Source organism: Typopeltis vanoorti, chromosome 9, assembly GCF_054136105.1.
Source record: "Typopeltis vanoorti isolate ZY-2024b chromosome 9, IOZ_Tvanoo_1.0, whole genome shotgun sequence".
Classification (NCBI taxonomy): domain Eukaryota; kingdom Metazoa; phylum Arthropoda; class Arachnida; order Uropygi; family Thelyphonidae; genus Typopeltis; species Typopeltis vanoorti.
The window spans coordinates 133,043,813-133,070,583 of NC_143557.1; the positions used below are offsets into that span (position 1 = coordinate 133,043,813).

Here is a 26,771-nt window from a genome sequence, read left to right on the forward strand (position 1 = left end):
TTGCAGAAGAAAAAAAAAATCATCTTTCATCAGGAGAATGCACCTGCCCAGAAAAGTGTTTTGGCAATGGGAAAATTAAGGGATCTGCGCTATGAATTGTTGGAGCATCCACCCTATTCCCCAGATTTGGCTCTCTCTGACCTCTATCTCTTCCGAGAACTAAAACTTTTCCTCGCTGGTCAGCATTTTTCTTCGAATCAAGAGGTGATTGCAGCTGTAGAGGGATATTTTGCAGATCTTAGAACCACTAAAGGGACGGGATAATGACGCTGGACCATCGCTAGAATAAATGTATTAGTCTTAAGGGAGATTATGTTGAAAAATAAAAATAATTTTAAAATTATAAATTCGTTTTTCCATTGTTAGGCCGAGAACTTTTCAGACCACTCTCGTACTAACATTAATTGCATGAGACTCATTGTAGATACGGCAATGCCCTTTTGGTTGTATGCGATCGAATCCTCTCTTACGATGCGAAGAACTTTATAAAGGCTTTTTCACGTGAAAGTAAGTTCGATGATCTTATACGGAGGTTAATAGGCAAACCGGCTATAACAACACACTCATTTAAGACATAACACACTGGCCTCGTGGCCTTACTTGCTTGGGCTGTCATCTGGTAAGGATTGGGTAATCCAGAAATTCTGATCTGGTGACCAAACATGGATCTTTTTCAAGCCGCTTTGGTTATATAGATTTGATAATCTTTAGACTATATTGGGCTGACTTCAATCTACCCTCTTTGCGTGTCTTTCAGCGCACACTGACAGCGTAGACTTACCATCACTCGACAAAAAAGAACCAAAAAAGAACTTCGATTTCCAAATTCTGGAGTTGAATAACATAGGGTGTTATGGGAGGGGAGAGAGAGATGAAGCCTCTTTTGGTTCTACGTGTGAGACCATTGTATGTAGCACTGTTTTCATTCGAAGTTGTGGGGGCGGGGAATCTCCAATTGCAAACATTCATAATACCTTTAGGAGCCCCCGTACTGTGATGTGAGGAACCTTTATCTGGTCTCTTTCAATTAAAGGTGAGTTAGCCGTTCTCATACGGTAGGGGATTTTTCACTCGGAAATTCGGGTTTTTCGTTCCCCAGAACAGGCAAACAACCCCGTGACCACACTTGGATTACAGTCATGAATACGCCCCAGCCATATGCCGGTCCCGAGCCCGGATAAAATTGGGCGGGGGGGGGGGGCAATGCTTACAAAGTATTGAAAAGGGAAAATGAGATCAGATAATACTATTCTTTATGAAAACAATTGAACCTAGAGCTGGTTTGACATACCATAATTTTGACAAACAATTTTTTTTTTTTTCTGTTTCTAAACCGATATAGTTGAAATGACAAATTTTAGTGGGGGATGGTAAATATCAAATTTCATTAAATTTAGTCAAACCAAAGAAGAATTATTTCTATGTATTCCAATAAAAATTATTATAATTATTGCTATAAATCATTTTTCCTATAAAAACTGAATAACATGAGAAAGAATCTTTAATCATCCAGTATTAAACTGAACTGTACTCATTTGACCCCCCCCCCCAAAAAAAAACAAAAAAAACTGTGATTTGTAACATTTCAAACTTTCTTGGACTTGAACCAGTTTGAAACAGCTGGTAACTTATCCCAGTACAAGTTTCAGGTAGAAATTGTCCAGAGTTTTATTTCCGTTGCCAATATTTCAAATATTTTCGCAATAACTTATGTCATAATATCTGTGACAGAACGTTGTTGTTAAAACAGTGCTGTCGAGTGATAGTACTCATTACATATTGTAATTTCGTCTTACCTGATTTCCCACTGCAGATAGGAGGCTGCAAGAGTTCGACACATTTCAATAGAGGTAGACAAATTTTGAACTAATTTTCGTCCAACCCAGTGTGGAATATTAATATTAATTTGAATCATTTTTAACAGATTTTGTCAATCAAACGATCCGATTAAAAACCTAAATTAAAAATTTTAGTTTCCATGTAATCTTATTTCTCTCCTCCAAACACAAAATTTTATTTATAAATTCCATCCATTCAGAGAGAAGTTATTCTGATATATAATTGCGAACACGTTTTGTCTTTGTATTCTTCAATCAGTCCGATTGGAATGAATTTAAAAAAATTGTTAATCCAGTTCGTTTTCAGATAAATTCAGAGAATTATCTTGTATTGTTTGTAAAATAACAAAAAGTCTCAAACTGCAAACAGAATGGAAACCATGTAAAGGGAAAAAGCACGCTCACCCCCGAATAGAAAGAAAGTGACAGCTGATATTATTCAGTCTTCAGGAAAACTATGCAGTACTCAAGACAGAATGATTAGAGAAGTCTTTAACCGAAACTGGTTATAAAAATTTAAAAAAAAGACGATAACTTAATTGTAAAAAAATCTTATAACAGTAAATGCCCGGACATACATCTGGAATTCCCATCTGTAAATTTGCATTTTCACTAACAAATCTTTCTTCCAACTTTAAGAAATGATTTAAGGGAGGAAAGACAACTTCTGATTAAAATCGGCCCTTCAAAAAAAAAAGAGAGTACTGAGTGACAGCATGCTTCATTATTGTGCTGTTGGCGGTGTCCAGACGAGTTGAGTGGCGAGTTGAAGAAATCATAAAAAGCTAGCAAAGAAACGGAAGTTGCAGTTTATCTCAATCCGTGACAAGACAGAAATGGGGGGGGGGGGGGATCGCGTTGAAAGTAAAGTAGGTGTCAAGATTCGTGTTATGTTGAAGTGCCAACGTAACAGTTGAAATCGCAGTTCGGGAAAAAAAAAAAAGAATGACAGACCAAAAAAAAAGTGAACTTCGAGTGCTATGCAACTCGAAGAAGACGAAACCTATTGATTGATAGAATGACTATTTTTTCTTTTTATTAAGTATCGTCAAGTGTTTATCTAATTAAGAAAAAAGAGTTATTAGCTTGATGTATACTTTATGAAACAAAAATCATTGCATATACTTTTTTTTATGATAGCTCCTTCTGGGATGCCAGAAGCTGTTCCTTATCCTTTGAAACACTGTTGGTTCAAACCCTCCCTAAGAATAATGTGAATAAAATACCTTTCGATAAACTGATAGCTATTACTAAAAAAAAAAAAAATTAATTAATTAAAAAAAAACAGTCTGTATAAGCTTGCAGGGGCTTATACAGATTGTTTCAGGAGCTCATTGACTTTACATTCCAAAGTAATCTTCCCCATTTTCTTTGTATCATTAGCTGATTGATAGTTGTTATATGCTTTTGATTCCAAAAGAGAATTAACTTGAAAATTGTAATAGATACGTGAGAGACAAATATGCTCCCCACATTTTTCGAATACAATGATAGTACATAGGGCTAATGCTAAAAATTAAGAAAAGAATTTTAAAAAATATTCTAGATATTATCAATGAAAGTATTTCAGTTAATATATGGTTTTTATATAGGGATAATTTAGCAAGATCTGTCTTACATCAAAATAGAACAATCTAGCCAGTGAACACACCCACACTGTTGGTTGTTGTCATATCAGTGTAAACGAATATTTCCATGGCAACAGTACATGCTTCTTACGTCGCGAAGAATGATATAAGGCAGCTGTCATAGCTCAGTGGTAAGATGCTTGCCCCTGCTTCGAATCTTCTGCATTCTGTCTGTTCGATTTGAATAACAGTTTGACTTATCGAACTGTTATTCAAAGTCTATAAAAAATAAATAAAACAAACAATATACTCGTATTCCCTCGGTGCTAATGTACTATATGTTTACGTCGTTTCTTAGATGAGAGTTACAATAAAATATATGGAACGAAACGAGAAAATGCTGTGGTAAAGTTTAGCCATTGCGATACTTTTCTCGAGTATCCCCCAGCGCCTTAAATGGACTCCCCCCCCCAAGGATAAGCATGTCCTTCTTTGAGGAAATCCAACTCTGAAGGGTATAGTCGTTTGAAGTTCATGAGATAGATTGTTACATGTCCATGTTTCTTATAAAAATAATATTCTTTTCGTAGAAATTTTGGAGTTGTGTGTCCTTTACATCTTCAGGTCATCATCTCCTTCTGCAACATCCCCTTTTACCAGCAAACATTAATAATTACCATCTCATAATATTCGACATTGGCAAGAGAACTCCTCCCCCTCTCCCCACCTAATATTTCCCCCAGCAAAGACTAATTACTTTGTGGTTCGTTGCAATGCCATGCACGCCGTATAGCACTATGACGCCCTCTACATGTAGGTGGACGGAAGCCATTAATCTCCAGCGCCCAATTAGAAACTACACCCTGTAGTTGTACGGAGTTTCCGCGCTGGTCTCCAGCCATGTAATGGGACCGGAAGTTGTGTTTGTCACTCCGGTAATCGTGGGCTGATGTTAGCCATAGACGATTACTTGGGTTAGCTTCAAATGTTAGTGTTTTTCTATTTCCTTGCAGTTTGCGTTTTACCATGATATCTGTACCCACCCAGTGAAAACAGTGAAAGAATTGTCGCCCCCATTTAACAGCTAAATGCTCCTCAATCTTAGTGGCTCCACCTACTTCCCAGATACCTCAAGGAAGGAGTTTGAATCCTGTAATTACGCTAAAAAAAAAAACGGCGACCACCTTTTATCTGCCTTAACGAAAATTTAACCCCCGACTGTCATGCATGCGTCTTGAATCCCCCGCAGGCATTTGTTTCGCGGTACTTCTGAGAGGAAATCAAATTCGTGATTGTTCATCTAAATGGTTGACTAGCCGAACTAACAGGAGGCGACCAGGAAGGATGCCTTTCTCTCCTAACTAGAAAACTTTTTAGCAAAATGTGACAAAACGTCTCGCCTTAGCAGTGTCCACACGAGAGAGTTACTGAATTAACATGAATAACATCGGCTATCTCCACCCAAATTTTCTTGTCCAGTACATTCAACAAAGAGCTCACACACCCACTGGTCTATATGCATAGTAGCGTGAACATCAAATCCCCCCTCCGTCACTACCACCATACTTGCGTGTTGTGTCCAACCGGGTGGACAAATGTTGTCATCCCCCCCTATTCTTGTCATCAGCCCGGAGTCCCCTCACGCAAATTTTCCATTTCATTCTCAATTAAAATGTATTGTTTCGTCCATACCCATTACCTAGGTTAACGGGTGCTTGGGCACATAGGTGGAGCCACTAGGACACTGCAGAATCTATGAGTTGGAAGAAAACGTGCACGACATCATGTCCCCCCCTTCTCATTGGCTATGCTGCGTAGTGAAAATCGGTCCTAAGTGTAATTTATTCATTAGCATGATGAACACTAGGTGAAGGACAATATCGGTTTATGTATTTTGTCATGAAGAAGTTCGTACAAACTAAACTGATCTTCGCAGTAATGATGTCTAGTATTGGTTTTCCAACAAATCTGAAACCTCAACAAGGCAATTGAAATGCTATATTAAATTATAAATGCAGCAGTTCAATCTAAATCAACTCGCTTCTATTTAATACTTTGTCAACAGCTCCTCTTACTTGGTAACAGCTTCTTAATGAAAAAAAAATTTAAATGACTGAGATTGAATCACCGTATGACATCTTATGGCATTATTTCTGAGCGGAAATGCTTACTACAGGTCAATGGATTTATCGATGATGCAGGCAAAAACAGCAAACATGATTGCAAAATTTCTTTAGTATGATGACCTCTACATTTATGTAATTATCAATTTCGACGTCGTTCACACGTTTTTGATGGGTTGTCCTCGTTTTTCTTTGTGAGTGTTGTGAAAGGGGATATTCTAATAGCTCATTGTCTCGTAGCGGACATCGCCAACAGTTTATTTATTTGTCCATTAACTTACTCCAGTGTAGTGTGACTTGTTAAACCCTTTAATATATACTGTGAGAACTTGCTACCTCTGTCTTTAAGATGCCAAACCAGTCCCAAGATAAAATCTCTGTGTATGTTTATGGCTTTCCTAATAGTGACATTGCTATGGTCAGGTTGTGGACACTCGTCTAACCGCCACCTACCGGCTATGAAGGCGAGGTTCCGGATGTGTGTGTTGATGTCTGGGGATGGTCCGATGTTATCTGATTGTTTATGGCTACGCTGTTGACAAATATTGCCATAGTTATGTATCCAGTCATCTTCCCCTCAACTCCCTGCATATGATATGGATTCTACTAGCCTTCTTTAACTGTTGTGTTATATAATTTGCTCCTTCCCCCCCCCCCTCCCACCTGAGGAGTGCTTGGTAGCTTCTGATAATCACAGTATAGTTTCATATAGAGAGGGCGGGGGGATTGATGCAAAACTAGTCGACTCTTGCTTCCTGACATTCTTATCCATAAATCATTTGCTCTTAACGAAAATAAACATGCGAGAATTCGTTCTAAATCTCCAAACTGTGCCGGACTTCTTAACGTAAACAAGCTGTTGTCTTCATTGAACGAGTTTGTCTAAGAACAAATCTCCCTTCCTAAAAACCCCTTTAATGTTTCTAACTACAAAAAAAAAAAAGAAAATGGAAGATTTACATCGAAGATACCATTGGGACTTTAGCGTCTATTCATTAATACTAGCACTTCTTCTTTCTGCCTCCGCCAATGCTTATGCATATACAAGGGTGGACGACCTGCCTTCAATCCTGCCGTACCTGGAAGATCACGCATCAGATGTCCTATAAACAGAATGATAATTGCAACGTAAACTCCCGAAACTTGCAATGCTACATCGGTTGACGAAGCACATACAATGTTGTATGTTGTTTGGAGCGTACAAAGTGCTTCCTGTTTCTGGTTAATGATGGTGTTTAGCGTTGTCAGAAGTATTTGCATTAATGTCCATATTTCTTTATCTTCTCCAAACTGCATGCTCACACCATCAACAGTGAACCGTAGCTCTAGTGCTACCTGGATATCTTAACACATACAAATCAGACAGGTTTGCATGCTACAAAGAAATTTCTCGAAGAGTGATATCACAATTATGGTTGATTCAAGCTCGTTGATTTAGCCCGGAATAAAATGTGCGAACATCAACAAAGTGATTATTGTTTATATCAGAATTCATAGCATGTATAGTGATATAAATTAATTTAATACTGGATTAAGTGCTGGATTCTAATTAGTCATTTGTTGACTTTAATTAATTTCATTATTATTATTACAAAAGTAATAATGCAACAACTCGCGTATAGACAATCAGAGAAGCAGGCAGAGTTTAGACGTAATTTCAGTACCATTAATCATATCCATAGTCTTAAGTTAATTATAGAAAAGGCAAGCGAATATAACAGATCTGTCTGTTTGGCCTTTGTAGACTTTGAAAAAGCATTTGATCAGAACTTCGGCTATTCCAGAATCACTGTTAAAACGTAGAAACTTTGTAATACACATGAAAATATAAAGTGAAACTTTTCCAAATAGAGGAATAAGACAGGGAGATATAATATCTCCCAAACTCTTTGCGTTTGCCTTGAACGAGATGAGTGGCTGGACACATTGCAAACGGATTTTAAAATAGTAATACAGTTTATTAAAGCGAAATTCCTTACCCATAATGTTAAAAATAAATGAATATATCTTTTTGTAATGCCATCTTATTGTGTACGTCTGCATATTCACTGCTTTTTCTTGAAAATATTTCAAAATTAGTTTGGTTTTTGAAGAAATGAAAAACTCAATATGGAAAAAGTCGGCAGTTTTTTTATGTTAAAAGCCTTATCATGTGTATATTCTACAATAGGCTTATATACTTGTAGTCTTTTACTTAGTTGGAAGCCGATTCAGGCTTGCAAAAAAATATTCACGTATAAAATATGAAAGGAAATTATATGTTGAATATGATAACTTCATAATATTTGATTGGGTTTCAAAATTACGAATCGCATGCAAATTTTAGAAGTACACCAGTTATTTGTTAATATATCATTTGCATATTAGTAAGTTGACGAGAAACTTCTTCAATATAGAAAAGGAGTTCTTATACTCAGTTATTAATGTTAATAGGAAATCTGAAAGAATAACATCAATTTTAATAGAGACAAAATCACTGATGGTTATACAAATTTATGTGCCCACCACATCTGAAAATGAAAAAAATTGAAGAATTTTATGAGAAAATAGAGGAACCATTCAAAACATTGGAGGAGTGATAGACAGGGTGTTATTTATGGATGATTGGAATGCCAAAATAGGAAGAGAGAGAGACAGAGAGTAAGTTCTTTTGTAGGCCCATATGGATATGGCACAAGAGTTGAGAGATGTATTGACTTGTTTAAAAAAAGAAATTGATAATTGCAAACACTTTTTATGAACAAAAAGAAAAAGCCAGGTGTTCTTCGAGATCTCCCGATTGTACACAAATAGATTTTATTGTGACCAATCAGAGATATAGAAACGAAATCACAAATGCAAAAATTATGCCAACTGTGGATCAGACCACAGACTTGTGAGAATTACAATAAATATAAAGTTAAAAAAAGATAACTAACAGATTTAGAACATTCAAGTGGAATACAGATAAGCTAAATAACAGTAACACTAAGATTTTATTTCAGAATAATATAGCACACTATATTGAAACGAAAGAAGAGCAAATGGATCAAGATAAAAGAAACAATATTAACTGCAGCAGAAAAATGTAATGGGAAAACAAAGAGTAAATTAAAAAAAAAAAAACATGGATGACTGAAGAGATACTAGAACTAATGGATAAAAGAAGAACCTGGAAAAATAACCCCAATGGAAATGAAGAATATAAAAGATTAGATAGGCAGATAAAAAATAAATGTAAAGAAGAAAAACATAGATGGATCAATAATAATTGTTAGGAGTAGAGAAATTAGATAAAGAAAATAAAATTGTAGAATGGAATTCAAAAATAAAATTTCTTAATAACCAAAGAAAATAACAAGCCAGCAGTTACAAGATAAGAATAAGAATGTTGTTATAAATCCAGAAGACAAAGAATACCTAATAGAACTGTATAATGACCGCAAGCCTGGCAAACCTATGATCAGTGTTCATTCAGAAAATCCGGGTATACTTAAAGAAGAAATAGTAAGCACAATAAAACAGCTGAGTTAATAAAAGAGATGAGTGGGAAAAGGATCAGATATTTCTAGAATTAGATGTTATAAGTGAACAACAAAAAGCATTTATGCCAGAAATAAGTACAATTAATGCCATTTATAAATCAAAAATTATTATTGAAAGATCAATAGAAATAAATAATAACATGTATCTCTGTTTTATAGACTTTCAAAAAAGCATTTGACAGAGTAAGCCACGAAAAGTTAATAGAAATAATAAAATACATTCACATTGATACAAAAGACACAAATTCTAACTACGTTAATAATGAAACCATAGATAACAAAAGAGGAGTGAGACAAGGGTGTGTAATATCTCGTATACTTTTCAATATATACAGTGAAATGATAATGAAAGAATATGAAGAAAATTGGAATAAAAAATAAATGGTATTCGAATTAACAATATTAGATTTGCTGATGGTGGTGTTCATAGCGAAATCAAAAATAGCTATATGGTTGAAATAATAATCGAAAAGAGTCAGAATTATGGCTTTGTATTTTAAAAAAATAAAATAAAACCAAGTATATGCAAAAAAAAAGCAACCAAACACAAATTTAAGTGTATTATCAACAGGATTCGTCCAAAACGTAAAGGCTTAAGATGGAACACCAGATATGGAAATAAAATCAATAGCTGAGGCAAAAGAAGCATTCTCGAATAAATAAACATAATAAAATAAAAATAATAAAATCCTATGTATGGTCCACATTGAATTATGGATGTCAGATGTGGTGCTGTAGGAGATCACTGAAGATTTCTTGGAACGATAAAAAATAACTAAATAAAAAACACTAACGAAGAAGTATTTGAAGTCAATGGGAACCAAAAGAGCACTCATGGAAGACCTTATAAAGGGGAAGTGGGAGATGGCAGGACAGATTAAGAGGATCAGCAGAAACGCTCTGGAAATACTGGAGGGACAATTAGAGGGAAGATCTCCTAGTAGACCAAGAACTTCTTGGGTTGATGATGTAAAGAAATGGATGAGTAACAAGAGATATTACGAGATCAAAAGAATGGCAGAGGATCGGACACCCAGGCTTACCAGGATTGCTAACCTCCAAATTGGAGAAACCACTTAAGAATATGCAGAGAAACTTGTTAACAGAATGGCTGTTATTTGTAATTTCTTATTTGTTTATTTTTAAGATGCTTTTCGTACAAAATGTTTACTCCATCAACATGTTAGATCTGTTTTATTCTTCCTGGAGGAAGTTATTTGGAGCTGTGTGTTGACAATTAAAACTTGCTGTTTTAGTATTAACAATAACTTATTAAAATATACAATGATCAAAGTAGCAGCTTTGACATTGCATTCCACCTGCTGCCTTTTCAGCACAATAAAAGAATAAATAGAAAAATACACTAGCATTTCATTTTAATTGCTGAAAAATGATATCTTGTTATATGTTAACATGGAGAATATAACTGCTGTTTTGCACTAGTTATTGATACTCTCAACTTATTTTTGGATAATAAGTTCAGATTACTTTGAAAGATTGGAAATCCAGATATTTGTAATAGGCTGAGTGATATTCAATACTATTTGGAATAAACATCTTTACATTGGGGTTGCATTTGTCAAATAAACGATAAATTATTTTATGCTGAATATAAGGAAAAACACTTCGATGTTATATCAAGTAGTAAGAACAAAATTATTTTCAGAAATTTGAAAAGGGTTTAACTGTGAGCATCAACAAATGAATAACTAATTAATTTTTATTTCTATACATTATATCTCTGCGTGTTTGTATATATATTATTCTTTCTTTCCCGACCACTCATGCATGTATTAGCTAGTGCTGTCTGCAGGCTTGGCTTCCTCTAGTAGGTTTGTATTTTCTAAACTGACGGTCTTGCATGGACCTAAACAATTTTTCCACTAGTCTGTCGTGCGCGCGCGCTTTGTTTCTGCTCTTAAGTACGCCATTTCTGGTCTGTGTATTCGACATTGTTTCTAGCTAGTCATTTAAGTGTCTCCCAGAAGAGAGAGAAAGAAAAAAAAATCCCTTTTGTTTCGTTGCGTGTGTGTCTATGGCGACACTACGACTGCTCCCTAATTACGGCAACTCCCTCTCGCCTAGACTCCAAAGTGTCTTAAGGCGCCTCCTATATTTGCATATAAATTTCTCAACATATCTCGTCCCTCTTTTTTTTTTACCCTCCCTTCCGTTTGCGTACGTATCGACACAGAGAAAGTGAACGACCTTACCGTCTCTCCCGCTTCCTCCAGGGATGTCCAGATGGAGAGAGAGGGTCATCGAAGGTCACCATGCTGGTGCTGCTGAAAAGTCCGAACTGTTCCCACAAATCTCGTAGCATCTCTTGGTGACGTCATCAACACATCATGGCGCCTCCTTTTGGGCGCCACACACACATACACCGATAACCCTTCCGCTAACTCTTTGTCTCCCGCCGTGGCAGAGCGTTCGGTTCCGCCGTCTTTCACCGAAAGCTAGAAAAGGGTTTAAAGTTCCCTGGGAAAGACTTTTTTCTTACCTCACGGTCAGGCTTCTTTGTTTAGTCTTCGTGGAGTAGGAGATGTTTTTTTCTCTCTTTTCCCGTCATCCCCTTATTACGACCCCTAACCCCTTTTTTTTTTCTCCCGAGGGCTGAACATCTCTGGCCACCGACGTTCCGTAGCTGTACCCTTTCACTCCGTTCATTGTCCTCTACCCCCATAGCCAGGTGGTAAAAAACGGACCGAAAAAAAAAAACAAACCGACACTCTCGGTCATAACCCCCGAGTCCCATGCCAACCCTTTCCGAGCCCGACTACTGCTATTGTCGGTACTGTGGGAAGGGTTGTGGCTTGCGTCCGCTGGAAGTCGGGATCAAAGAGGCTGGACGAACGATCCCTTCATCTGTATAGTGGCTGCGGGTGTCTAGAGGCTTCGAAAGGGGTGCGAAACTCGGGTCATTGCCCGCCGAAAACAATGGAGCCGATCGTTCTGGTCCCCGTGTGCTGATGATGGGTTTTGTTGGGACGGTCAAGATGTGTCGAGGAGGCAGACGGCTTGCTGCCTGTGACTTACCAATCTCATCTCCGGCCAGACGTACTGATGCAACTGTTGTATTGTGTTTAAGTATGGGTGAGTGATAGGCAAGAGGACTTTTTTGTGTCTCGTGCGACAACAGACGTTAGTCCCGTTTTCAACAGGATTAACGAAAAATAAAATAAAAAAGTGTAGCACATTTTGTACTTGCGATCATTTCACCTACTTCTAGAAAGAAAAAAATAATTTAAATTTTTAAAAATATTATCACAAAATTCCATTCTGTTAACATAATCGATCTTGAAGCACTAATACATCAAACACACATTCGCAAACAAAAAAGGCATATTCTTATAATTTTAAAATGTTGACTAATACAAAAACTCTATTATAATAATAAAGCCGTTTGTATCTACTTTTATTTCATATAATTTCTTTAAATATAACTAGCGGAACATTTTTAACCTTTTTGACTGCGTATGTCACCATAAAAAAAGGAAAGATTTTCCCCTTAAAATTTCCAGGTAAATTTATTTCTGTATTTGAAACAATTATTATATAATATATAATTATTAATTAAAATTAATTTCCGAACTAGTTCCTGATTTTCAAATCAGTAATTGAAATTCGTTTGCATTCAGCCATGTTCTAACCTTTGACTTTTAAGGTTAGGATTTTTAAAATACTTCATTCCAATCTAAAGGGGAGGAAAGTTTCCCCCGAATATTTAAAATACTTTATTGCGTGACATACTTCTTCATATATCCCACCCCTTCCTCCTTGTCGTCACCAAATGGCACATTTTTGTGGTCCCTCAATGCCTTCTAAATATGACATTACCTAAGAACCACCCTTAATCAATGCAAAGATCGATTGCCCTGAAGTATTTTTACGGCCTACACATCAATAATCCTTTGACTCTATAATAGTTTGCTGTTTTATGACGAATGTGCTGTCATGTTGCCATCGACATAACAGTTTACTTGGTCAAGAAGGAAATAGGCAAATCACAGTGTAGTGTGCTGTCGGCAGCAAGATACTACGCCCAGTATTTCCAGATGTTAGAAGAGGGAGTGGATGAAATAGAAACTGAAAACGTAATATGACCTACAGAATTCTGCTTCGTTTGAATTGAAAAAAAGTAAAATAAAAGAACGATATTTTAGTTATTGTGCCAAATCGAGAAATGATTATTAAAGGCAAGATACAGAGCTACATCTTTGGTCGTGCATGACCAGAGATACAATCGATATCAACTATTCATATTGGAGTTTATGCCTCCTATTTCCACGACTTTCCACGAAAAGTTGGAAATCTAAACAACATGACTACTGACTGAGCTGAGTTAGTTTGTGTTAGTTGAATTTCATTCGCCAAGGTGAGATCAAAAATTTGCTAATTTGACATCTAAAGTGGTGGTTTCAAAAAAGTAATGTTGAATCTCTAGAGCCACTCTTTCCTGATGATAAATCCTTGACCCATTGTACTAATACAGATGTCATAGTAATGAATAAAATTTTCTCAAACCGTTTTTTTTTTTAAATCTTTCAAGAAGCGGATGTGGTCTCACATCCGTCGTTTAAAATCATCGAGTTGTTTGAAGAAAAATAAAATCAATATCTGCTAATTAGAATCACATCATTCCATCAGAGGATATAACTTGAAAAGCTTTCAAGTTATATCCTTTGATTTTCAAATATTAATTCTGCTTCTCTCTCAACTAACCAATCTTTCTTTTTCTGTCATTCTCTGCCAAGTTAATTTAGGTATTTTCCTTTCGGGATCCATATCTAAGTTACTATTGGAATCTCTCTCTCTCTGCTGTCCATTCTCAGTACGTGTCCAATCCATTCCCACTTGCTTTTATTTATTTTGATTTCAATGGTGAATCAATGAACTAATCGATTAACGAATTTTATTATCTCATCTTTCAACTTAGTTGTACTTTCATCGTACCGTTATTGAGATTTAATAACAATAAAGTAAGTGATAAAAAAAGAAAGAAAAATGAAAGCAAATCTATAAAAGAAAGTTTTGTAGATTTGCAATCTACAAAACTGCTAATTAATTTACAAAAAATCTATTTCTAGATTACAAATCTAGAAATAGATTGCAAAAATATAGAAGTAGATTGCAGAAATCTAGAAATAATTGCACAAATATACAAAAACAAAGCAGTAATGTACAACTTCTGTTGTACATTACTGCTTCAAATTTGTTTAATTTATTTCATAAATATTGCTGTTATTAGTTAGTTCATGATATTGGCTACATCCTCTGACTTTTTAACTGAGGTAATTGAATTTTAGGAGCTTAATTTTCTGTTTTGTTTAACTCAACGAACTAATAAAGAGAAAAAACACCTTAAAGCCTATATTATATGCAATCCACAAACACGAATGAAGGCAATCGAAAAATATTTTCCCAGACCACTTAGCGTGAAAAATAAACTAATGACGATTTTAGTAATAAAACTCTGGTTGCAGGCATTCTCGCAGACACACCCCCAAGGCATTCTGGGATGAAATGTCTGAAACAAGAAAAATACCTTAAAGCCATTTACACTCAGACGCTAATTTAACTTTCTGATATCGAACTTCGTCCTTATAATTTATGAACAAACCCATTTACAGTCGATTTTAATCACTTGTGACTTAGTTCACCGAAACCAGTTTAATAAAGAAGAGAAGTACTGTTGAAAAAGAAGTGGAACTCGTCAATTAACCCGGAATGTATAAGAACCTCTTTGGATCTTCTTGGTCTGCAAAATGATTTCGTAATTGGGTGTAGTAAAAGCAAATGGCAATATATTATTACAAAAGTAGCGTCACTTTTTCTTTGTATTTATTTAAAAACCCATTCTTCATTTGCCTAACGACGTCAATGAAGTAGAAGCTAGAATGGTAGATTTTTAATGCTTCGTCTCGGAACGAAATCTTTATATAAATGCTGTCGGCAGAAAGTCCCATACAGAGGTGAAAAGGGTTTTTTTCTTTTGAAAAGAAACTGGGGTTTTTCATCTCCAGCAAACCGGCCCAAACAACACGCGCCATTCGCAGACATATATCCTAGCCTCATGACCTCAGCTGCTTCGTTCATTCCAAACAATCGCTATTGAAAACGTATCAAGTTAAGTCTGATTCAGCTGTAACATTATATTTTAATTACACCTAAATAAAATGTAATATTTCATAAGATTTCATGTCTTACTATTCTTAACTTTATTGCGACTTGCCCTGAAGATACTGGAATAAAAATAATTCAATCTACCCGTCTTGTTTAATTTAGCTTCAAAAATTTCATACTAAGTCGTAGTCAGGAAATACAATATAAGTCTTTGTCCAAAAATGATCACAGAAATTGGGGTCTCTGACCATGAGGAAGAAATCGTTATTGGTACATGTAGTTTTGCAGTTGTTAACAACATAATCTCTGAGATGTTGCATACATAGTCTAATCATATCACCTTACCTGTTAAGTGAAATCATTTCCAGAGGTTGAGGTCTTGACCAGTCGTATTACCGATTATTGTTCACCGTGTTTTATTCAGTTATGTTATTACATGCATACCACGGGTAGCGTGATTTACGAAAGCATTTTAAAAGGATTAGGATTAACATATAGTGCATATTAAAAATCCAACTATATTTCAAAGTCTAATACAGGGTGTCCCAAAATTCACGCAAGATTTAAATTTAGCGCCATTTGTGCGGTAAAGTGTTGCCAACGAGGAAAAAAAGACAGCGTGACAGCGTGACAGTTCAGGGTTATTAAAAATGACCACACACAGCGAAGAGAGTTCGTTGAATGGATTATGGAACAACGACAAGTGGATGCTTATTTTTTGAACAAAATCATCTTCAGCGATGAGGCTCATTTTCATCTTGATGGCTTCGTTAATCGACAAAATTGTCGCATTTGGGGTTCAGAAAATCCACGAGTGATTGTTGAGAAACAAATGCATCCACAACGTGTCACTGTTTGGTGCGGATTTTGGGCTGGAGGCATCATCGGTCCATTCTCCTTCGAAAATGCGGCTGGTAAGGCAATAACAGTTAATGGTGCTCGCTATCGCGACATGATAATCCAGTTTTTTGTGCCTAAATTGCAAGATATGGATGTGGACGACATGTGGTTTCAAGTTCCACATGCCATACAGCCCGAGAAACAATTCAATTACTGCACGAGTCATTTCCTGGTCGTGTAATTTCCCGTTTTGGTGATCAGAATTGGCCGTCCAGATCATGTGACTTAACGCCGTTGGACTTTTTTCTTTTGGGGTTTTTTTGAAGTCTAAGGTTTATGCCAACAAGCCCACGACCACCCACGCCTTGAAGGAGGAAATTGAGCGCTGTACCAACGAAATTCAGCCACATTTATGCAAAACGGTCATGGAAAATTTCGACAAAAGAGTGCGTATGTGCCAGCAAAGCCGTGGAGGCCATTTACCCGATATGCCATTCCATGCATAACCCTATACTCTATACTTTATAAATCAATAAGAAATTACAATTTTTAATTAAAAACCTGTGTTTTCTATCAAAATTACTTCTTGCCTGAATTTTGGGACACCCTGTATATATAGAAACTACGAAAGTTTGACTAGAGAGCTTATGAGAATACAATCCTCGGTATCGGATTGGCCTTAGCGTGCACTACTTGAAAGACACGAACGCTGCCAAAGCGTCCGTATAGTCGCCTTTTAGTAGTGCATTTAATGAAGGTACTCTGACATAGGATTTCTTTGGTATTGAGTTTTTTTTTCCTCTTACGATTTTCTGTCAGTACTATGAAAGGAACCAACTTTTTAAGGCTGAAGAAATTCAGCATCTCTATAACTTGAACAGATCACTGCTAGCCATGCTGCTTAAATGTTTTGTTTTCCAAATAAAGTTTAATAGCAAGATTTCGTGGTTATTTTTAACTTAAAGATCAACTCACGATTCGGTTTTAGTCCCTATTTAGACTGATCTACATTTCCATCGATTGAAATTTATATGCAATAACCCTTATTATAAAATAAATAAAAAATTGGCTAGATTCGTCTGTAATCAGTCTTACTCTGCTATTTGAAAGCTCTCAGTTCAGTTTTACGCGATTGTACTGGATATATTTTAATTTAAAGTTATGCGAATTAATCTCGATATTTATTGGTGCTGAATCCTTTTGAGACGAACAATGTATATATGTACCAATGGGAATTTAATTTTCGATTCGTGGATATAAAGCATGGCTCAAAAAAAAAATAATAATAATTGGACCATGATTTATTATGTTGAAAATAGTGTTACTCAGACATTCAGTATCTAGTAAGGCTTAGGACCACCAGATGGCAGCAGTTGTATACCATACTTGCTCCCCTGAAAGTTTAGATTCACGGATAGACTTCAGCTCAGCTGTAGTGAAGGATGGAGGCTTGCTGTTGATCTTCAGAGAGGTAAGACTAAACGAATGCTGCCTACTCCTTAGAGATAAAAGGCGTTTCAGATTTTTTTTAAATCCCCCCCCCATTCCATTGAACAACAACAAAGCTGTATGTAGAAAATTACCAGTGAAGAATGTTAAATGATCACAATACAATCTAATCAGTGGAATTTTTCTGTGTAATTTAATAATGAAATACAGTTTGTCCGTTATGGTGAAGAATATGCGGATATCATCATTAAAATTTAGATAGTTGAAGAATTTTGTTGTCTGCTGTAAGATCTTGTAGCTTAAAAATATTCCATATTGGTTTCTAGAACAAGATTCCGAATTATTTTCTCGCCAGTGGCATTTTTCTTTTTTAAGTGACAAACGCAAAATGAATTTCTCTTATTGTATAAATTGCACACAGCAGCTAATAACTTGATCAAAAAAAACTTCTAGACTGACCTCCAGATAATACTGTCGTACCAGAATAAAGAGTGTAGGTAAATAGAATAGAATTTAGTGAGTTATCCGTTCTTTATTTCTAAGTTGCACCATTAAGAAATAATTTCCTGTGTTACGTGATCATACCTTTTTTTTTTCCTATGCGCTTTCGATCAAAATATGGAGGAATGCATAAAATGTGCATTACCATTTCCTCCAGCTTTCGAAATGTTAAAACTTACATTCGGAGAAGAAACAGTGAACAAAACTCAGCCATTATGAATTTGTTTTGAAGTATAAGGGGAACTGGAAAGTAATCAATTTTTTGAACTACATTTTTAATATAAATTTTATTAAAGAACAAATTAACATTATTCAATTCTATAATCGCCATCGTTAATTATAATCTTATTTCAACGATCTACTAAGTTTAGAATTCCTATTTTGAAAAAAAAAATTTTTCTTTGGAGCAAAAAATGATATCAAACTCCTTTGGACATCATCTTGCGAACGGAAGGTTTTATTTCTTATGCTGTGTTCTAAGGACCTGAATAAGTGATAGTCACTATCCGGCGAATATGGTAGAAGTTCCCATTCTAACTGCCTAATTTTTTCTTGAGTCATTCTTGCAGAATGTGGTTTTGCATTATCTTACTGCAAAATTACCCCTTTTCGATTGACAAGCGCAGGACGTTTGATTAACAATGCTTGATGTAGTCGCTCTAATTGTTCACAGTAGATGGCGGCTGTGATAGTCTTACCTTGTTCCATGAGTTCGTAATGAATAATTCCATGAATATCCCACCAAACGCACAACAGAACCTTTTGTGGATGAAGTCCATCTTTAGGTGTTGGAATTGGAGTTTGATTTGGAGAAAGCCACTGTTTTTTACGTTTATTACACAGCACCCATTTTTCGTCACCAGTTACGACTCGTTCCAAAAAGGGGTCATTTTGTTGTCTGGTCAACAATGAATTGCAAATCGCCCGTCTCTGTGCTTTATTGTTTTCTGACAGTTCATGCGGTACCCATACACCCTGTTTAAGAACCTTGCCACTCTTATGTAAGTGCTCTTGGACAGTTGACCATGATGAATTAAGTTTCTCTGCTAATTATTGTATGGTTTATTTTGGATCTGATTCAACGAGAGTCTTAAGAGCATCGTCATCTAGAGTAAGACGTCTTCCAGATGGAGGACGATCAGAGAGATCAAAATTTTTTTCTGAAAATCTCCCTAAACCATCGCTGACATTTTTTAACCTTCACTACGTCTCCATAAGTTGAACAAATGATTTTGGTAGCCTCGGTAGCATTCTTTCCTTGATGAAACAAAAACAACATAGAATGACGTAAATGGTGCTCTTCATCTTTAAAGTCCGCCATATTAAAAAATAATAATCTAAAATTTAAAAAAAAAACAGATTTTTTAAATAGAAAAGTAATGCTAATATTTAAATAAAAATCAAATTTAATAATTTATGTGTTATTTAAGAAAAAACAATCGGCTAAAAATGACCTATTAAAAATAATTGATTACTTTCCCGTCACCCCTTATATTGAAGTTGGAACCATTTCCTGTGGTACCTAGAAGTTGCCCTCTGAAACTTTTTTCATGACAATGTTCCTGCTCACTTCGCTTTATTTGTAGGAGCATTTCTAAACAAAAACGACACTGCTTGTTCCACTTCTTCCTTAATTTCCAGTTGTCTTGTTAAAAACTCGAAAACTATATATGAATTCAAGTCATAGGACTTTTGGCAATGCTTTTAACAATGATGAGAAGGCTGGATTCGCTTTGAGAACTACGAAAGAGATAGCAATAGCATAAAAGAGCAACTAAATGTCGGTATCATAGGGAAAAAATTGCAATCCAATTAATCATAATGTGATTGTAATTTTAATCACATTTCATTCTTTTGGGCATACCAATTAAAAAACACGCTTTAAAAATTCATTGGCTTTCCATTGATAGAATACACCTCAACAGTGTATCGCGGATATAAAGAAATAGCGAAAATGGTTGAATTTATTCAGTGAAAGCTTGATTATCAGTACCATCTCGGGTCATGGTTATATGATTCGGGGACCCCATTCTAGGACTCAATGCGATGTTCATGTAATATAGTAAAGAACGCACTTAATGGTTCTGTGTATTACCTTGACGGAGTATGCTTTTTTTTTCTTTTTAAATTTTTTTTATTGTGACTTACACACACGAAACATGTAATCCTATGGTACATTAGTACCGTGGCCAAGGTTTATTATTTTAATTTAATTTGTTTGTGAATAAGTTTACTCTCTCTCTCTCTCTCTATATATATATATATACAGTTGACCTAAATTATTACAGAAAAAAAAAAGTGAATTTATATATTCAAATATCATTTTTCGGTGCTCTCAAAATCGATGTTTTTGCTTTGAGTTACTTTTGTGGCTATATTCAATTTTTGCCTTCGCTTACTCTCAAGATTCATATTTATTGCTATAGTGAGATTAGCGTCACTCAAATTTTATGGAGATAGTTTCGTGCTGGCTGTATTTTCATTCAAAGTGTTATTTCTCAAGACAATAAAAGAGTGGTCGTTACTACAGACTTAGTTCAGTCGAAGGAAATAACTTAAAATTTCAGAATGGTTGTTCTGTCTCGTGTGGTACGTCGATTTATACTGCGGACGTTTCTTTTAAATATATTTATAATTTCTGATGTCTGTCATATTGGATTTTTTCATAGAAATCTGAACGGTGATTGCAAAGCGATCAGATGGAAATTTTTGACAGAGAAGACCTTGTTTTGTTTCGGTAAAAAGTCCATTAGACATCTCTCCAGAAGTGCAGGCGTGTAATCAACCTTTTTGAACGGGTGTTTGACTTTTGAAATATCTTCCGATTCTATCCAGGTGGCAAAGGTGGAACGTGAAAATCGAAGTGGTGTCCACCCTATAATCTCAATATTTGCTTTTGTAATTAAACCGTTTGTGTGTCTATCATTAGAAAGATATTAGCATATTTTACCGATCCAACTGTCAACATTGTTGCTCCACCTGTGCCAGGACCTCTCATTATCCTCGTTAGAATTTTACACAGAAATTTCCATTAGCTTCCATTAAGAACAATCTAATGGCAACATAAGCGGTTGTCTCTGTGTGGGATAGATTTTGTTGGTTTTCAGGAAGTCCTCCTCTCTAGACCTCAAAGTGAAAAGGTGTACATTGATTTTATTGTTTTTTCCGTGCTGTCGGTTTGTTTATTCATTCCGGTTAAATGCTGGTAATATACCTGTTAAAAACATATGCAGAAATAGCTCTTGTATGAAAATGGGTATCCGGCGAGTTCATCAAAAAGGCAAATAATTGAAAGACAATTCATCGAAAAGGCAATTCATAGAATAAACAATTCGTCGAAAATGCAATTCATCGAAAATTTTAACTTTTCGAAAATTTGAAATTTCGCTATTTGAAACTTTTACAAGAAAATGTCGAACCGTTCCAGTTTTCAGTTCAGCTATATTCGGGGCAGCAAAGAAATGACGTGTCTAAACTATGTATTACAATAACTCTCTGACTTAGCGGAATTAGCAGTAGTTGTTGGTATAAGAAGCTGACTCACGGTTCAGTTTTTGTTCTAAATAGATCACTTTTATCATAATATTTTCGAAATTATATTAGCAATTCTTTGGCCGGATCAATTTAATGAAATTTTAGTTAAAATGTTTGGTGAATTGTTTTTTCGATGAATTGTCTTTCGATCAACTGTTTTTTCGATGAATTTTCATGTAACCATGAAAATGTCTGTTTATTACGCGAAGTATGACCACCATTTTATCAGATTATATAGATACATATTTCTCCTAGATAATTGCATCTGTCTTCTCTTCCGAGCTGCTTCTTTTGGTGTCGTCTCCTTAGTATGATTCAGAAAGTCTAATAATCGTGGGCAATATTTTTTTACATGAATTCCACCCACAAACAGTTATGAGACTGCATTACACGAGTTCTTTGAGTAGGCTCAGGAGGGTAAGATAATCCAGAATCCCTACGCTTTTGAGACCAGATATTTTTTAATCCATTTTATGTATAATAAGCAGAATACTGTTACTAAACCAATGGAATTTATCTACCATTTATACGCATTACAGAAGCATCTATGTCTGTATTGCGATCTGCAATCACGACTTGTTGGTTTGAGAGAAGATACATCCACTCTGCGTCGTAATCGTGATGATATTAAATGTTCTTCCCATTGGCGTCAACTGGGAAGCAAGATTTGAATGTAGAACAGCACTCATGTTTCATTTCGGAATAGAAATTCTTGCTCAAGAAATGCAAAGTAAGTGGTATCATTCTCCTAATGAGAAAATAAATAAAAACATTCTCCAATGTGTCACATTTAAGGTCGTTTTCGCTAAGTACTTTGAGAAGAAATTCGTACATAAATTCCATCAGCGTGCATTTCAAAGGAAGGTTGAAACTTAGAGAATCAGTCAGATGTTTTAATATTCTGCTCATAATTTTCTCTGAAATTAAATGCTAATATTTGGAAGGTTTCTGTGACGATTTTGCCCAGTTCGAAGAAGAGTTAAGTCTTCATAGCTACTCTTTGAAGTCCTGTTTTTTGATGGAGCGAATCGCAAAGCAACAGCAAATAATCCAGTAGATTCGTTAGCGGCAGCGATACACATATGTACCAACTATAGTGAGGGTCAGCCATCGAGAAAGTTTTGGATCACCTCTGTACATTAATGGGTACGTATTTCGTAGGTGGCTGTCGTCGTAGACGAGCCCACATTTTTATCGAATGTGTTATCGAAAGAGCTTCGATGGAAGCTTCCCGTGTAAGAACCCGTGTGTATTAACATCTTCTTCAGTCTATATGAAGACTTATAAAAAAAAAACATCTTTTATGAAAATATGTCTTCATATAGACTGAAGAAAATGTTAATACACACGGGTTCTTACACTGGAAGCTTCCATCGAAGCTTTTCAGATCGTTAGATGACCTCTTGTGCATCCTCCCTCTTGGAGCTCAGCATTGCAGAGACAGATTTGGTTGTAATCCTTGGAGGAATGCGACTCTGTGTGTGTGAGAAAGAGAGAGAGATTTAACTGGTCTCATGAGGAGGTGGGAGGATTTTTCATCCACAAAACAGGAAAACCAACCAGACATTGGCAGACATATGCAATTTACAGGCATAGCACATGAGCTCATATCCATAGTTGCTTCGGTCGTAGCTCCAAGCAACTCTCTCTCTCTCTCCAGGAATTCTTCCAAGTCACGATGCATTTGTATTTCAAACGTTTCTCATTTGATACCCCACAGAAACGATATTGTTCACACAAGGTTCCAGGAGATTTCCTTCCAGAGTTTTTAATTGTGCTTTATCACACTGTTCAGTTTCATCAGTGTTTTTTCTTACCAATACAGCATGAAGGTCTTTGTGGACCTTTATTGCATTTTTTGCTGTGAAAGGCTAGATGTGTAAGTCAGCCCAAGAAGAAGAAAAATCTGATCTTAGTTGTAGATTTGAGTTGTATCAAAAGTAAGAGGACGTGATGTAGGATATTTCTTCCCGATGTGTGGTGGTAATATTGATGTTCACTGGGTTATTCTCCTCACTGGAAAATTGCATGTAAAACAGGGTTTAAGTTGCTGGTTATTATGGAAAATCTTGAAGCTGATGTTTACTCGGGAAAAAAAAGAAAGTGATCAGTGCTATAACTCAAACGCAAGTATAAAAAGTGTTCGGGCACTTCAGAATTGTTTTATTCTTTGTATCCAATATGATGATAAATTATGTTGGAAGTTTAGTACAGAAGTCATGAAAATGAATTTATAACAACAGTTTCTGCAGAAAAGTTCGCTGCGAATCTCGGCGATATCTGGACTTATAACCACGAGTTTATGATCTAAGTCAATAGATGATGCTCATTGGTCATCTAAAAGAAAATTTAATGATTTTTCTTCTACGATGTGGTAATGAGTTTGCTCCCAGTGATTTTTGTGTTCATTAAAATGGACATTCTATCTATTTTATGAACCAAATAAGTGATGTCTTCTATTAGAACACACAAGTCCATTTAAGTGTGACTGTCGCATGAATTTTAGGAATTACCTAAATTCATATTTGCACATCTACAGCACGTGTAACTAGTACCAGTTGTGTGTGGTCGGTTTCAAAAGCTACTGGAACATGCATATGATTGTCAATTACTATTTAAGAAAAAAAAAATTACTGTTATATCAGAAAAGGGGAAAAAAACACAAAATGATAATATAATATGATTTTTTTTTCAAATAAACATTGGTTTAATTTTTTAATTAAAAATTGATTTTAAATTAAAAAAAATTCAGTTTCTTCTGGTTTCAGTTAATTTAATTAATAATCTTATTAAGTACTTATTTGGTCGTTTTTTATTAAAATAAATACATTTGAGAAAATTTTAAAAAACACGACAATATTTGCAATTCGAGGAAATATTTCATTTAATTTTTGAAATCTATGCATGAAACTCGCCCTGTAGGATTTTCGCATATGAACTTTATTTGAGAAGCTTAATTCGTTAGTCCGTATTCATTTCTTATCATTTATTCTTCTGATAATTGATTTACTAACATTTCTTGTGTTCATTTGTTCCGATATATTTTATTGCAGGTATGTTGAAATTTTGGTAGATTCAACTTTCATAATGTTCACCTCAAATAAACATATATTTTGACGAGAATTTTTTTTTACTTCTTATTAACAATTAGCCTTGTAATGCGGGACCAAAAATACAAAACCTGTCAAGAAACCGAATTAAAAATGTGAAAAATTCCTTCTGGATCGCTAACTTCCATATTTTTATGGCCTTGTTTCAGCATGTGTGTGTCTCTTGGTCTTTGACACCGATCCCTTCATTAAATATGTATTGCCAGCCAACACTGCGTCCCGAACGTGCAGCAGTTAACCGTTAAGAGGTTAATAACCATCCATTCTACGTATCCCAAGTGAGGCAATGGCCCAATAAGTAAAAATCTCATCACTACTCAAGTCTAACCATCTGCATGTTAAAACGGACGCAAATTTCGTTGTTTCCTGTGGGTGAGTAGCATTTGGACATATCTCTCACCTGCCTTGTATCAGCACACACACACGTACACATAGAGAAAAGAAAGTCATGTGATTATAAAGGGGGAGGGTTCCTTCTGTGGGCCTTTGAACTCCCTTCTGAACAACTGTCACCATATTCCTTTTGGGAGAGAATCAGTTAAGCTGACAGAGATATCCCTTTCCTTCACCTGCTTATGAACAATGAGCTCACATCCCTTTTTCCCCTTCCCCGAAACAGACTCTGGGGTGCAGACGGGTTATCGGTCAACGTCCTCATCCGTTCTGCATTAACCAATATTAAAATCTTCGTGTTGCTTTGACGTAATGTTTTGTAGCGTGTTTATTCAATTAAAAAGACCAAAAAGTAGAGGAATATTTTCCGATTGGTTCCATCGTTAATTCTTATTTTTAAATCCGAAAGGATGCTATGTGGACTATAGACTACATGGAAACCACGTTCTAACTTATTGCTTTTTTTTAAAAAAAAAAAAAAGTTCTAAAGAGGTTTCAGAGTTCTGAAGTAGCAACAGCAGTAGACAAGAATGCCGTGCCTCGCCCCAAATAATATATGTGAAAAATAATTGTAAAAATAGTATCATTAATCTTAGCCAGTTAAAATTCAAGCGAGGAAATGACCACCCTGCAGTCTCGCAGCGATTATACTGACTTGATATTAATGACCGACAAACTAACGTCTGTGAAGACTCCCTAGCAAGTTGCCTACTCTGTACGCAAAGCACATAAGAATGAATGAAGTTGAACCTCTCACATCCCCCAACTCTTGTGTGTGTTTATGTGTTCACTGTAAATGTTTATTTTCTGTCATTATCGAAAGATAAATCACCGCACAGTGGAATACAAACATTGTATTCAAATCCCTAAGTAGTAATGAAAAATAACCCTTAGAGACCTACGAGTGTAGGTTCTGGATGCACTTCAACTACATTCATTAAACTAAATGGCTGTTCTTACGTTGTAAGTACTTTTCATAGCTCAAATTAATACGAGTTTGCCTGTATATAGTTACTCCCCCTCTGGTGACAACATTGCCGCCAGAGGGAGTGACTGTATAAATACGGGTAGTTTCTCTGGTATGGAAAATTGCTTTGCTAAGTGGCTTATTAGTAACAATGCCCAACTGTTGTTTTTTTTTTATTTTATTTTATTTTTTTTTTCACGTAGTCGGCAACAGATGGCTACACTTCTCTCGAGTTTTGAAGGCCAAGAAGTTGACTTCGAGCTATTGCATGATGCTGGCTGTACTTGCGATGACACTGAATTACCCCATCATGTTAGTACACGCAGTCAAATAAATGAACTGATGAATGAAACATTCAAATTTCTGCGACGTCTACCACGTCCAGCTTTGGTGACCATGGCGAGGTAAGTTAATAACTTTTTTATACCAGTTGACAGTAAAAGTGACTAACTTATGAACAAAATGCTTCGTATATTTCACAACAGTAGATAGTTTATTACCAATAGTTCGTTCCAGTACCAAATCATTCTCAAGATTATAGTAATGGATGTAATCGTAAAGGCACACAGCGAGTAAGATTACAAAGACTCAAATTGTTGTCCTTTTGTATGGACTGCGGTCGCTAAGTATGGTCAAATTTCTTCTCTCCCAAGAATGGTGATGTTTCTTTGGCATTACCTTGCTGCCAGATTTTTTTAAATTAGGAGAGTTCTTTAGGAATCTGTTAAGTTACTCGTTTTTCTCCATCCTACCGTATGAAGGATGTCCAACACATGGTTGCTTTTTCTGTATTGATTGATA

The 26,771-nt window shown here is 35.7% G+C and overlaps 1 protein-coding gene across 1 annotated transcript in view; it reads left to right on the plus strand.

Moving 5' to 3' along the window:
* Positions 1–26,771, plus strand: part of MESR6 (misexpression suppressor of ras 6) — a 388,255-nt gene that overhangs the window by 343,891 nt on the left and 17,593 nt on the right. Inside the window, exon 6 of the mRNA XM_090397939.1 lies at positions 26,174–26,374. Coding sequence (XP_090254065.1) covers positions 26,174–26,374 — 201 coding nt within the window. The remainder of the gene's footprint in view (positions 1–26,173; positions 26,375–26,771) is intronic.